Raw genomic sequence first — 14,855 nt, forward strand, 5'->3', positions numbered from 1 at the left:
ATCTTTCCTCCTCCTTCTTCTTCCTCTCCTCCTCTTTCTCCCTCCTCTCCAATTGCACTCTTTCGTTGTGTGGTTCTAAATTCATCTGAGGCACTGTCTCTAAATTCATCTGAGGCACTGTCTCTAAATTCATCTGAGGCACTGTCTCAATCAATGTTGTCCTTATTGACCAGCTTCAGTGTTCCAGTCACAATCTTTATGCTTTATAGAACTCACGTTAGTTTGGCTAATTGTTCCACTTCCAGAAATGGTAGGCGAGGCTTCCTTTCTATAAAAAAACACTGATATACCTCTCTTTATATGTCTCTGGTATTTGTTCACTTTTCAAAGTCATGGTTTTGTTATGTTTTGCATCCCAGGTTAAAAGTGCATGTTTATCAAAAAAGACATAAGGTTTGTGAACCATCTAAAAAACGCATAAAAAAAACAAATGTGTGTTTCTTCCTCACTCTCCACCTGAGCGCCTTAGCACCTGAGGAAACAGACAAACGATCGTCAGCGTCATCATCAATGTTATTACACAGTATTAGGGAGGTTGCGTAGGGAGGTTGCGTAGGGAGGTTGCGTAGCTCTGTGCCATTACCTGATGTCGGTCAGTGTCAGTGTCATTAAGGCCCAATAATAAAAGCTAGAGAGAAAAACAAAAAGAGGAAGAAGAACTAAACAAATCATAATAATGTTAAAGAATGTTAAAAAAAGGAGAGAAGAAGACACGTTACTGTTCAGAATTCTAACTGAAGAGTCCTACTGCCCGCTCACATGACCCAGAACCACAGGAGGCTGGTGAAGGGAGGATGGCTTATAATAATAGTTGGAATGAAGTGAATAGAGTGGTACCATGTGTTTGATACCATTCATTTTGTTTCCTTCCAGCCATTACTATGAGCCCATCCTCCCCAAATTAGGTTCCACTAGCCACCTGTGCCCACAACACATACATAGATGTTTCTTAGGCAGAGAGCGAAATGACATATATACCTTTTCTTCAATTTCCTTGACTTGTCTCTTTTGCATGTCAATCATACCTTCCAACTGTCTTATTCTCTGTAAGGCAAATAACACAGAACATATGGTTAAGGAGGCCAACCTCCTACTGACCACAGGCTCTGTATTATAGTTTACAAGTAGAACAAATACATGGTTGTGGTTGTTAAACAGTTGCTAATGAAAGTGACAACCCTTTCCACATGTATTCCCAGAAGCTGCCCTACTCCCATGTTACCATGGCAGCTGTTGCAGAGCGTCAAATAAAAAAAAATCATGCTGTCATGACAACGAGCAAGTGGAACAATGGTGAATCTTTGTTCTGACCACATGAGCTGATTTGTTGACTGACCTTTGGTCCTGGCTACACACACATGCACACTTCCATTGCTCCTTTCCTCTCCTTTAAACCCTGTATGAGACAGACTCAGACAAGCGTGAAATCCAAAACCTTCACTGGAAGCAAACCAGTCCACTGGTAAGTATGAAACACTAGAAACACTGGAACCACACTGATCACATTCTCGTGGCTGACCTGAACCCTAAAAGCTGCTTAGATCATAACCACGGGAGGCTGAGTCAGCCAGAGGAGAGGCAGGGCCTGGAAAATAGCTGTTTTTGGGGGACGGGATTAGGTTGAGATCCTGTATTGCACCCAGCAGGGCTGGTGGAGGAGAGACCAATGAAGAGAAGACTAGGAAAAATGTCTCAGCTGCAGGTCGGTTATGGAGAATGTTCTATTATAATTGATGTCTTTAGTAAACTCCTATTGTGTTATTGATTAGACAGTTGATGGTTAGTTTCTGAAGCAAGGAGTGTTATGTTGAGGTTAGGAGTGTCATGTTGAGGTTAGGAGTGTCATGTTGAGGTTAGGAGTGTCGTGTTGAGGTTAGGAGTGTCGTGTTGAGGTTAGGAGTGTCGTGTTGAGGTTAGGAGTGTCGTGTTGAGGTTAGGAGTGTCATGTTGAGGTTAGGAGTGTCGTGTTGAGGTTAGGAGTGTCGTGTTGAGGTTAGGAGTGTCGTGTTGAGGTTAGGAGTGTCGTGTTGAGGTTAGGAGTGTCGTGTTGAGGTTAGGAGTGTCGTGTTGAGGTTAGGAGCGTCCTGTTGAAGTTAGGAGCGTCCTGTTGAGGTTAGGAGTGTCGTGTTGAAGTTAGGAGCGTCCTGTTGAGGTTAGGAGTGTCGTGTTGAGGTTAGGAGTGTCGTGTTGAGGTTAGGAGTGTCGTGTTGAGGTTAGGAGTGTTGTGTTGAGGTTAGTAGTGTCATGTTGAGGTTAGGAGCATAAAGACTAATAGAATAAGGATAGGACTTCTGTGAAATGTTGAGGTTTGGTGGAATACACAAAATACAAGGAAACACAAACACACACACACACAAGCAGGAGGGATACTGCATCTTTGCTCTGTGGCGGCTGCAGGTTAAGGCCTTTCCTTACCTGCTGGGCATGCTGTAGGAGCTCCATGCGCTCCTGTAAGATCTGACTGTCATACTGGCGGCTCTGCCTGAGTATCTGTCTCCGCAGTTTGTCCACGGCTAGCCCCAGCTCCTCCCGCTGCCTGTCGGACAGAGACTCTGCGACCGCACGGCCCCCTGGCTCCTGCTGCAGAGCGCTATACAGAGTAGCCTCCAGCTCTGCGATCCTCTGCCATACAGCCACATACACAGGTACGCCACTGTGATCATGGCCGCGATGGAAAACACTGTTCCGCTTTATATCTAGTGTCACTACAATGGTGTGTTTTTCATGGTCATTTCATGGTAACTACAGTGTAGGTACTAAGTCCACTTCGTTACGTAGTACTTACAACTCTTACGCCTGTTTACGGCTTATAATGTCAGTGTAGTGACCATGTGAATACATGCTTCTATTGACACTGTATAAAGTGGAACTAAAAACACAAAAACACACTGAATCAAATGACGAAATGGTGGTGAGTGCTAGATACTCTTGTTGTTGTCAAGTTAGAGAGGGGAAGAATGTAAAACATAAAGGCTGTTCATGCCTCTTCTCTGTGCTGGGGACATCCACACATCTCTAATCTACGTGTAGTTCCTCTTGATACACCTTCTCATTACAATTACACACTTCACTGAGGGTATCACTACACGTCCTGTCTCGGGATCGTACTGCTCTCGTCAGAGAGTGTTAGGGATGTGTCTGAACAGTTAATACACAGCCATTCTCCCCAGCCAGTAGGATGTGTCTGAACAGTTAATACACAGCCATTCTCCCCAGCCAGTAGGATGTGTCTGAACAGTTAATACACAGCCATTCTCCCCAGCCAGTAGGGTTTGTCTGAACAGTTAATACACAGCCATTCTCCCCAGCCAGTAGGGTGTGTCTCTTTCTGTCCTTTAGTACCCAGTGCAAACACGGGTTCATTGAGGTAGAAGATGCAGTATCCCGGCAACACAGCAGGGTTTGGTCTGTGGGTTAGTGATGTTTGATGGGTTTACATCATTTAGAGGACTGACAGTGGGTCTAGATCTAGGTCTAAAACATATACTTTATGAAACTATTGCATGTCATCTTGATAATATAATGACTATTGTAATATATAATTATAATACAATATATGCCATTTAGCAGACGCTTCTAACCAAAGCGACTTACAGTGATGCATGCATATGTTTTACAAACAGGTGTTACCGGGAATCTAACCCACCATCCTGGCATTGCAACTTCAAGTTCCATGCTCTACCAACTGAGGACTACCACCCATGTTCCTACAAGCAGCTGTAGAGTAACCCTCGTACCATGTAGGCCTGATCCAGGGCCTGCTTCCTGTAGTCCAGCTCCTCCTCCATGAAACCCTTCTGCTTACAGAACTGGTCCTGGAACAGCCACAGCACAACACAGTTAATCACTTTGCACAACACGGGGAATCACATTGCATCACCATGACAATTGCGTCATGTCAGAAACAGTGAAAAACCACTGATACTTGGTCAGATGTTTTTGGGGTCTCTCACCGTCTCATTCTCCAGGTCAATCATCTTCTGGGTCAAGGCTGCCTTTGTGCCGTCTATCTGTTTTAACCACTATGGAGGGAGGGAGAGAGAGAGACAGAGAGGGAGAGAGACACTCAACACATACTGTACAGTTAAATACTCAGTAGATAATGGACCAGTAGGTGTAAGAGGCAGGCTCAGAGATAAGGAGGAGGAGGAAGAGATGAAGGAGAAGGAAAGGAGGAGAAAGACGAGAAGGAGGAGAAGGAGGTGGAAGAAGAAAAGAAGAAAGAGGAGGAGGAATAGTTGGAGAGAAGAAGAAAGAGGAGGAAGAAGACGAGAAGGAGGAGGAGGAAGACGAGAAGGAGGAAGAGGAGAAGGATGAGGAAGAGGAGGAGGAGAAAGAGAAGGAGGAAGAGCAGAAGGAGCAGGAAGAGGAGAAGGATGAAGAAGAGGAGGAGATAGAGAAGGAGGAGGAGGTAGAAGAGGAAAAGAAGAAAGAGGAGGAGGAATAGTTGAAGGAGGAGGAAGAGGAGAAGGATGAAGAAGAGGAGGAGATAGAGAAGGAGGAGGAGGAGGAAGAGGAGGAGGAAGAGGAGGCAGATGGGTTGCCTCCCACAATGTAACAATGTTCCAGTGTTGTTGGAGAAGGAGGAGAGACTGACCTTCTCACACATTGACAGAACCGTCCCCGCCTGAATGACAACAATCTGCTCCTCGTTACGCAAGTTCTGGAGACGAAGAAGAGACAGGAAATGGAAATAGAGGATCGGGGAGGGATAAAAGTATTTATTAAGGTTTAAATTGAGGGAGAAAATAGCATTGTGAATTTTAGTAAGATCATTTTATTGAGAGTATTAGGAACAGTGGAGAGAGTGTAAACTCACCCCATTATCTCCCAGGATATCCAGTTTCTTCATCAGATCTGGAATAACCACGTCCTAAAGAGGGATTACACATCCAGTTTACATACGCTGCGAGAGGGAGAATGTGTGTGTTTGTGTTACCTTGATGCCCTCCTGGTGACAGAAGATCTGCAGAGCACTGTTGCTGTTCTCTGGGAAGGTAGTCATGTGGAATCCCATGGCTGGAAGCCTGTGTTCCCTCTCCTAATGGACAACAAGTAGAGTTAACCCAGCCCTCATTCACACACACATCTACACACTCACAAACAGTCCTCCCAGTCTAATTTACAAACCACAACAGCCAGCCCTCTAAAGGGGACAGTACTGTCACAACTAATATTCTGGTTGGGTAGACTAGTGTGTGAGACTGATAGTGAATGGGTCAGGGTTGGGAACTGAACTGAATGGGTCAGGGTTAGGAACTGAACTGGTCAGGGTTGGGAACTGAACTGAATGGGTCAGGGTTAGGAACTGAACTGGTCAGGGTTGGGAACTGAACTGAATGGGTCAGGGTTAGGAACTGAACTGGTCAGGGTTGGGAACTGAACTGAACAGGTCAGGGTTGAGAACTGAACGGGTCAGGGTTGAGAACTGAACTGGTCAGGGTTGGGAACTGAACTGAACGGGTCAGGGTTGAGAACTGAACTGAACGGGTCAGGGTTGAGAACTGAACTGGTCAGGGTTGGGAACTGAACTGAATGAGTCAGGGTTGAGAACAAAACTGAACGGGTCAGGGTTGAGAACTGAACTGAACGGGTCAGGGTTGAGAACTGAACTGGTCAGGGTTGGGAACTGAACTGAACGGGTCAGGGTTGAGAACTGAACTGAACGGGTCAGGGTTGAGAACTGAACTGGTCAGGGTTGGGAACTGAACTGAATGGGTCAGGAACTGAATGGGTCGGGAAATGAACTGAATGGGTCAGGGTTGGGAACTGAACAGGTCAGGTTTGGGAACTGAACTGAATAGGTTGGGAACTGAACTGAATGGGTCGGGAACTGAATGGGTCAGGAACTGAATGGGTCGGGAAATGAACTGAAGGGGTTAGAGTTGGGAACTGAACAGGTCAGGTTTGGGAACTGAACTGAATGGGTCGGAAACTGAACGGGTTGGGAACTGAACTGAATGGGTCATGGTTGGGAACTGAACGGGTCAGGGTTGGGAACTGAACTGAATGGGTCATGGTTGGGAACTGAACTGGTCAGGGTTGAGAACTGAACTGAACAGGTCAGGGTTGAGAACTGAACGGGTCAGGTTTGGGAACTGAACTGAATGGGTCGGAAACTGAACTGAATGGGTCATGGTTGGGAACTGAACTGATTGGGTCAGGAACTGAACTGAATGGGTCAGGGTTGGGAACTGAACTGAATGGGTCGGGAACTGAACGGGTCAGGGTTGGGAACTGAACAGGTCAGGGTTGAGAACTGAACGGGTCAGGTTTGGGAACTGAACTGAATGGGTCGGAAACCGAACTGAATGGGTCATGGTTGGGAACTGAACTGATTGGGTCAGGAACTGAACTGAATGGGCCAGGGTTGGGAACTGAACTGAATGGGTCGGGAACTGAACGGGTCAGGGTTGGGAACTGAACTGAATAGGTCAGGGTTGAGAACTGAACGGGTCAGGTTTGGGAACTGAACTGAATGGGTCATGGTTGGGAACTGAACTGGTCAGGGTTGAGAACTGAACTGAACAGGTCAGGGTTGAGAACTGAACGGGTCAGGTTTGGGAACTGAACTGAATGGGTCGGAAACTGAACTGAATGGGTCATGGTTGGGAACTGAACTGATTGGGTCAGGAACTGAACTGAATGGGTCAGGGTTGGGAACTGAACTGAATGGGTCGGGAACTGAACGGGTCAGGGTTGGGAACTGAACTGAATGGGTCATGGTTGGGAACTGAACGGGTCAGGTTTGGGAACTGAACTGAATGGGTCGGAATCTGAACTGAATGGGTCATGGTTGGGAACTGAAATGAATGATGTACAGTACTTACATGATGAGGATAGCATGCTCAGGATCTGTCCAAATGAGTTAGGTGGAGAAACATGATTTAAAACGCAAACCAAAGTAATAGGGTTTTAAAACATACTCTGGGAGTTCAAATGGAGGAGTTTAAGTGACTGCGTGGCTCTTTGGGTCCAATCAACCCATTCTTATGTGTGCATTGCGAGTTTCTTTGATACCTTCTTGAAGTGATCTAGTATCTCCAATGAAGTCATCATGTTTGATAGAAAAAAAAGGATACTATGAAAGATACTCTAAAAAAGTATATGAAAGAGCTCATTAAAGATATCCTACATCAGTTGATGGAGGCAGAACCTGAAAGGAGGAAAGCCATGCAGTCGATAATCTTCTATTATGGATAACAATCAAGAGATCTAGGACACGTGTGCCTGATGATTTGAATGTTGTGCATACGACTGCCTTTTTAATGAACATAAAGAAACTTAAGAACAACTACATGCAAGGAGGAGACAAATGAACAAAGATGGGCAGATGGTGAACTTGAACACATTTTATTCCATTCAAAATTATATTCATCTCACTAAAGACAGCATTCTTGTACATCTTTCAATTTAAAAAAATAAACTTTTCCAGTTCAGTGGGGATGGTAAGGCGGTCAGAATACAAGGTACATACAATGGGTCGAGGCACAGTAGTGTGTATGTTTGTGTGCGCGCGTGTGTACGCTGTACTAAGCGCCACAGGAGGCTGGTGGGAGGAGCTATAGGAGGATGCGCTCACTGTAATGGCTGGAATGGAATTATGTAATGGAATCCAACACGTTTTTTTTGCGTGTGTTTGATGCCATTCCATATATTCCATTACAATGAGCCCGTCCTCCTATAGATCCTCCCACCAGCCTCCTCTGCTACGAGCACGCTTGTGTGTTTTTTGTGTGTGTGTTTTGGTCACTGTATGTAGGTCTTGCGTGGGGACTGGAGACCGGTGTCGCCCCCTGGGGACAGTTTGATGGTGCACTCTCTTACTTCCAGCTCCAGCACTCTGAACTCCAGCAGCTCATTCTGGTCCCTCGTGTCCTGCACCGCCGCCTGCAGCTTCCACTCAGCTTGCTGTAACACACACATCTACACACACACATTTTTGTATTTCCCGCCACATTAGATAAACCATGCATCTAATTAAAGAATACACTCAAACGCGCCCCATCCTAGTGTCCTTCCATCCAGATGGCTCACAGGAAGGTGTTGAGTGACAGAGGCGTAGGAGGTACCTTACCTTGTCGTGGAGTTCCTGATTGGTCCTGATGAGGTACTGCTTCTCCTCCACCCACTTAGAGTCCTGGAGAAACATACGGTCACACACACCTCAGAGAAAAACTAAAGTATCACAACACAGAATGATAAGGGAAATAAGAGCACCTTGCCACCCATAGGGGATACTGTACAATGTACATGCATGAGCACCTCAACCCAAAGAGATTCAGCCACACCGGGTGAGTCCTAGCCCAAACTGTCCGTTTCTGAACTGAGACCCACAAGCCCAAAATAAGTGAAAAAATGCATTCAAATAGTGAGCACACATGCCTGCAACCACAAGTTAAACACAAAAGATATTGCTGTAACATGGTTTTATTGAGCCAAAAAGCAACAGAGAGAAAGTCCGCCACCAGAATGACCAGAAATACAGAGAAATGTGCTCAGAAATCTGCATTGGTACATTGAACAGCATGCTGAACAGAGATTCAGGAATATTGAGGCACCAGAGGTGAGAGCAGTGCAACAGAAAGTGCAACAATGCCACAGTGACACAAACAGGCAACATGCAGTAAATGTGAGGCATGCAACAGGTACCAGAGAATGATGGAGGATGCTATGAGTTCTGACCTCTGTGAAACGCTGCTCAGTATTAGATCTATTCAGTCTATTGATATCAGGCTGAGCAATCAAAAAGAAGATTGAACAATCTATGTGATTTGCATCATGGTGCATTTGTTTTGTTTTGACCCCAAAATCCATATACACTTCTCAAAATGGATTTCACTCTGATTTTACAAATATCATTACTTATACAAGGAAATAATCTAATTTATATATCTTTACAGAGGAACTGATTGAAGATGATTTCCACATAATGTGACATAATTAAGACAATACAGTATAGATATATTTTCATTAACCTTGTTTCTTCATATTTGTCATATTTGTAAATACTAGGTACAATTTGATATGACTGTCTGATTTGTTTAGCATGAGGACGTATCATTCAATTAGTTTTCTCATGATCATGAGGACATAAATCCTGATGATCTTTTCCAGAAAAAATAGACCATATACATTAAAATACTGTCAACGACAGTGGAGCACACACACAGGGCAGAGTTGTGACATCATCAGAATGACATCACAGGATCCTGCGGCAGATCCGGTCGGCGTAGCCGTAGCGCCAGGCCAAAAGCAAAGCCCCAAGACACACAAGCAGCAGGGCCAATGAGAGCGGAGCAGCCAGGGACCTCCCAGTCTTCTCCCCGCCCTTTTCCTCTTTTACCTGCCCCCTCTCAGCCAATGCCTTCTCCAGGTCGGCGATCTTCGCCTGGCACCCAATCAGGTCCGCCAGCAGCTGCTCACGGTTCTGGGGGAAGGCAAACGTAGCCAATCAGAGACCAGAGTCAAGTCAGTTCAATCAGGTGAGTTAGTGCTGGGCTGGAACAAAAGCCTGCACTCCCTGCAGCTTGTTAAGATAGAACATTAACCTGCCCACCCTGCAGCCTGTTAAGATAGAACATCAACCTGCACACCCTGCAGCCTGTTAAGATAGAACATTCACCTGCACACCCTGCAGCCTGTTAAGATAAAACATTAACCTGCACACCCTGCAGCCTGCTAAGATTGAACATTAACCTGCACACCCTGCAGCCTGCTAAGATTGAACATTAACCTGCACACCCTGCAGCCTGTTAAGATAGAACATTAACCTGCACACCCTGCAGCCTGTTAAGATAGAACATTAACCTGCACACCCTGCACCCTGTTAAGATAGAACATCAACCTGCACACCCTGCAACCTGCTAAGATAGAACATCAACCTGCACACCCTGCAGCCTGTTAAGATAGAACATTAACCTGCACACCCTGCAGCCTGCTAAGATAGAACATTAACCTGCACACCCTGCAGCCTGTTAAGATAGAACATTAACCTGCACACCCTGCAGCCTGTTAAGTTAGAACATCAACCTGCACACCCTGCAGCCTGTTAAGATAGAACATTAACCTGCACACCCTGCAGCCTGTTAAGATAGAAGAACATTAACCTGCACACCCTGCAGCCTGTTAAGATAGAACATTAACCTGCACACCCTGCAGCCTGTTAAGATAGAACATTAACCTGCACACCCTGCAGCCTGTTAAGATAGAACATCAACCTGCACACCCTGCAGCCTGCTAAGATAGAGCATTAACCTGCACACCCTGCAGCCTGTTAAGGTAGAACATTAACCTGCACACCCTGCAGCCTGCTAAGATAGAACATTAACCTGCACACCCTGCAGCCTGCTAAGATAGAACATTAACCTGCACACCCTGCAGCCTGTTAAGATAGAATAACATTAACCTGCACACCCTGCAGCCTGTTAAGATAGAACATTAACCTGCACACCCTGCAGCCTGCTAAGATAGAACATTAACCTGCACACCCTGCAGCCTGCTAAGATTGAACATCAACCTGCACACCCTGCAGCCTGTTAAGGTAGAACATTAACCTGCACACCCTGCAGCCTGTTAAGATATAACGTTAACCTGCACACCCTGCAGCCTGTTAAGATAGAACATTAACCTGCACACCCTGCAGCCTGCTAAGATAGAACATTAACCTGCACACCCTGCAGCCTGCTAAGATAGAACATTAACCTGCACACCCTGCAGCCTGTTAAGATAGAACATCAACCTGCACACCCTGCAGCCTGTTAAGATAGAAGAACATTAACCTGCACACCCTGCAGCCTGTTAAGATAGAACATCAACCTGCACACCCTGCAGCCTGCTAAGATAGAACATCAACCTGCACACCCTGCAGCCTGTTAAGATAGAACATCAACCTGCACACCCTGCAGCCTGTTAAGATAGAACGTTAACCTGCACACCCTGCAGCCTGCTAAGATAGAACATTAACCTGCACACCCTGCAGCCTGTTAAGATAGAACATTAACCTGCACACCCTGCAGCCTGTTAAGATAGAAGAACATTAACCTGCACACCCTGCAGCCTGTTAAGATAGAACATTAACCTGCACACCCTGCAACCTGCTAAGATAGAACATTAACCTGCACACCCTGCAACCTGCTAAGATAGAACATTAACCTGCACACCCTGCAACCTGCTAAGATAGAACATTAACCTGCACACCCTGCAACCTGCTAAGATAGAAGAACATTAACCTGCACACCCTGCAGCCTGTTAAGATAGAACATTAACCTGCACACCCTGCAACCTGCTAAGATAGAAGAACATTAACCTGCCCACCCTGCAGCCTGTTAAGATAGAACATCAACCTGCACACCCTGCAGCCTGTTAAGATAGAACATCAACCTGCACACCCTGCAGCCTGTTAAGATAGAACATTAACCTGCACACCCTGCAGCCTGCTAAGATAGAACATTAACCTGCACACCCTGCAGCCTGCTAAGATAGAACATTAACCTGCACACCCTGCAGCCTGCTAAGATAGAACATTAACCTGCACACCCTGCAGCCTGCTAAGATTGAACATTAACCTGCACACCCTGCAGCCTGTTAAGATAGAAGAACATTAACCTGCACACCCTGCAGCCTGTTAAGATAGAACATTAACCTGCACACCCTGCAGCCTGTTAAGATAGAAGAACATCAACCTGCACACCCTGCAACCTGCTAAGATAGAACATCAACCTGCACACCCTGCAGCCTGTTAAGATAGAACATTAACCTGCACACCCTGCAGCCTGCTAAGATAGAACATTAACCTGCACACCCTGCAGCCTGTTAAGATTGAACATCAACCTGCACACCCTGCAGCCTGTTAAGGTAGAACATTAACCTGCACACCCTGCAGCCTGCTAAGATAGAACATTAACCTGCACACCCTGCAACCTGCTAAGATAGAACATTAACCTGCACACCCTGCAGCCTGCTAAGATTGAACATCAACCTGCACACCCTGCAGCCTGTTAAGGTAGAACATTAACCTGCACACCCTGCAGCCTGTTAAGATAGAACATCAACCTGCACACCCTGCAGCCTGTTAAGATAGAACATCAACCTGCACACCCTGCAGCCTGTTAAGTTAGAACATCAACCTGCACACCCTGCAGCCTGTTGAGATAGAACATCAACCTGCACACCCTGCAGCCTGTTAAGTTAGAACATTAACCTGCACACCCTGCAGCCTGCTAAGATAGAAGAACATTGTTCTTGTACTCCTCTTGGCAAAAGCTCATGTTTTGAGACAGTGATGGGCACATCAGGAGTCTAATGAGGGATATCAGGGGCAGGCTGTAGGGGTTAAAGGTTAAAGCTACTGACCCTGGGCTCTCTCTCATTGTTGTGCAACCCCCCCACCCCACCAGTCTGTCCTGTAGGAGGGTAGGTGTTAGGGGTTATACGGTGTAGGGGTTAAAGGTTAAAGCTACTCACCCTGGCCTCTCTCTCAGCATCGTGTGACCCCCCAGTCTGTTCCTGTAGGAGGGCATAGGCCCGCTGGAGAGCCTGGTACTCTCTGGTCAGCTGTCTGAAGCGCAGCTCTGACTCTTCACGAGAGACACCCTGGGGAATGAATACAATACATAACATGCCATATAGCAGACGCTTTTATCCAAAGCGACTTACAGTCATGCGTGTATACATTTTACGCACGGTTGGTCCAGGGAATTTAACCCACTATCCTGGCATTGCAAGAGCCATGCTCTACCAACTAAACTACAGAGGACCGGGTAGCGACATGGTCAAACACACACACACTTACATCCTCCAGGTCCTCCTCGGGCGTGGCAGGGGTGAAGTCTGTGAGGTCAGTGTTGTAAGAGGTCAGAGACGACGTCTCAGAGTCCACAGACTCCTCATCAAATCCAAAATATGTCTCCACAACATGCCTCTGGAGAGATAGAGAGAGAGGGAGGAGGAGGAGGAAAGAGGGGGACGGATAGAGTGGGGGAGGGAGGAGGATGGAGAGAGAGAGAAGGAGAGAGAGAAGGGGAAAGAAAAAGGGAGTGATGAGCGGTAAAATATTGATTTAAACACACACATGCACAAAAACAATAAGAGAGAAGACTATTTGAAACACAGACTGTGATATCTACCTCGGGGGTTGGTAACAGAGGGGAGGTAGGTGCTGTGACGTTGCCTCCCTCTGCTGGGAATACACGGGCTGGGCACCCCGACACGGATGGCTCCAAGTAGAGGTAATTAGGGGAAAGTGCCAACCAGCCGTGGAGGCCACATAAAAGAAGGGCTGTGACACACCGCGGGGGAGAACAGAGAGGCCGACAGAGCAGAAGCTGAGAAGAAGGACCGAGCCAAACCTACCTCCGTTATGTTTATTTTATTGCCTAGTAAAGTCGTGTTTGCTGACTAGAACCTCCCTGTCTCTGTGTTAATCTCTGCACGCTCAACCCAACACCCCACGGTTTACCACATATGGTGGAGAATGCGGGCATCTCAGTAGCTTTGGGTGCTGTGCGGGTCGAGCGTATGGAGATTACCATGGAGGAACTGGTGGCTCAGTTTATCCTCAGCCAGCAGAAGCAACAGGCTCTCCAGGAGCAAGCGCTGGAGGAGCAGAAGGTAGCCCAGAGGTAGCGGAGGTAGCCCAGTTGAACGCTGGGACGGCTCAGGAGTCTGGCCCGAATCAGTTCCTGGTTAAGTTAATGGAGGAAGATAACGTGGAGGTGTATTTGTGCACCTTCGAGAGGACGACGCAGAAGGAAAGATGGCCCAAGTGGGCCAGCCTGTTGGCACCCTATCTCTCCGGGAAGTCCCAAGTCCCTACTTCGACTTGAATGCCGACCAGGCCGCGAATTATGAGGGACTCAAATGTGAGAGGGCGGTCGGTCCAACGGGAAGTGACGACAGTGCTAGAGATGGGGGTACTGGAGGAGTCCCACAGTGAGCGGTCTAGCCCTATAGTGCTGGTACCAAAACCGGACGGAACCATCCGCTTTTGCAATGACTTTGGGGGCCTGAACGAGGTCAGTAATTTGACGTCTACCCCATGCCCAGGTGGATGAACTGACTGACCGCTTGGGGATGGAGAGATACGTCAGCACCTTGGACCTGACGAAGGGGTACTGGCAGGTGCTGCTGGCAGCGGCCTCCCGGGAGAAGACGGCCTTCTCCATCCCAGGGGGGTTTATACCACTACCGGGTTCTTCCTTTTGGGCTCCACGGGGCCCTAGCGACCTTTCAGTGACTCATGGACCGCGTCCTGTGCCCGCCCAGTGAGTACGCTGCTGCTTATTTGGATGACATAATTGTGAACAGTGACAGTTGGGAGTCCCATCTCTGTAGGTTACAGGCAGTGGTGGATGTGCTAAGGGATGCGGGTCTGACCGCGAACCCACACAAGTGCAAGCTGGGCTACGCCGAGGTGGAATACCTGGGCTATCAGATCGGGTGGGGAAATGTGAAGCCCCAAGAAGAAAAAATAAAAAATCACTGCCATTAGGAAATGGCCGGTCCCCCGAACCAAGAGGTTATACGGTGTAGGGGTCATTCCTGGGGTTACCAAACTTTGCCCGCAATAGCTTCTCCCCTCACAGACCTAACGAAGACACGACTACCCCAGACGGTGCGATGGACAGAGGACACATATTCCTCTCTGCCTCCTTCTTTCCACTCCTCTCCTCTTTTGACCTCACCCTCTCACCTTCCCCCCCTACTCACAAGGCAGGCAATACGCTTGACCTCATCTTTACTAGATGCTGTTCTTCCACTAATCTCATTGCAACTCCCCTCCAAATCTCCGACCACTACCTTGTATCCTTTTCCCTCTCGCTCTCATCCAACACTTCTCACTCTGCCCCTACTCG

General features: G+C 47.3%; 1 protein-coding gene across 7 annotated transcripts in view; it reads right to left on the reverse strand.

The window, feature by feature from the left end:
* LOC115205364 (janus kinase and microtubule-interacting protein 1-like) overlaps positions 1-14,855 on the reverse strand; it is a 61,354-nt gene continuing 46,499 nt past the window's right edge. For 3 of the 7 annotated variants that reach the window (XM_029771269.1, XM_029771267.1, XM_029771266.1), the window contains 14 exons: positions 12,794-12,922; positions 12,466-12,594; positions 9,347-9,430; positions 8,078-8,140; positions 7,828-7,926; positions 4,940-5,041; positions 4,820-4,873; positions 4,598-4,663; positions 3,954-4,022; positions 3,738-3,815; positions 2,416-2,622; positions 979-1,044; positions 584-628; positions 1-472 (listed from right to left, as the gene is read on the reverse strand). In XM_029771269.1, the coding sequence (XP_029627129.1) occupies positions 446-472; positions 584-628; positions 979-1,044; positions 2,416-2,622; positions 3,738-3,815; positions 3,954-4,022; positions 4,598-4,663; positions 4,820-4,873; positions 4,940-5,041; positions 7,828-7,926; positions 8,078-8,140; positions 9,347-9,430; positions 12,466-12,594; positions 12,794-12,922 (1,218 nt within the window). In that variant the 3' untranslated portion in view covers positions 1-445. Of the gene's footprint in view, positions 473-583; positions 660-978; positions 1,045-2,415; positions 2,623-3,737; positions 3,816-3,953; positions 4,023-4,597; positions 4,664-4,819; positions 4,874-4,939; positions 5,042-7,332; positions 7,927-8,077; positions 8,141-9,346; positions 9,431-12,465; positions 12,595-12,793; positions 12,923-14,855 lie in introns of those variants that run through there. The other 4 variants (XM_029771268.1, XM_029771270.1, XM_029771271.1 and 1 more) reach the window with 4 other exon arrangements.

This window comes from Salmo trutta, chromosome 13 (genome assembly GCF_901001165.1).
Source record: "Salmo trutta chromosome 13, fSalTru1.1, whole genome shotgun sequence".
Lineage (NCBI taxonomy): Eukaryota > Metazoa > Chordata > Actinopteri > Salmoniformes > Salmonidae > Salmo > Salmo trutta.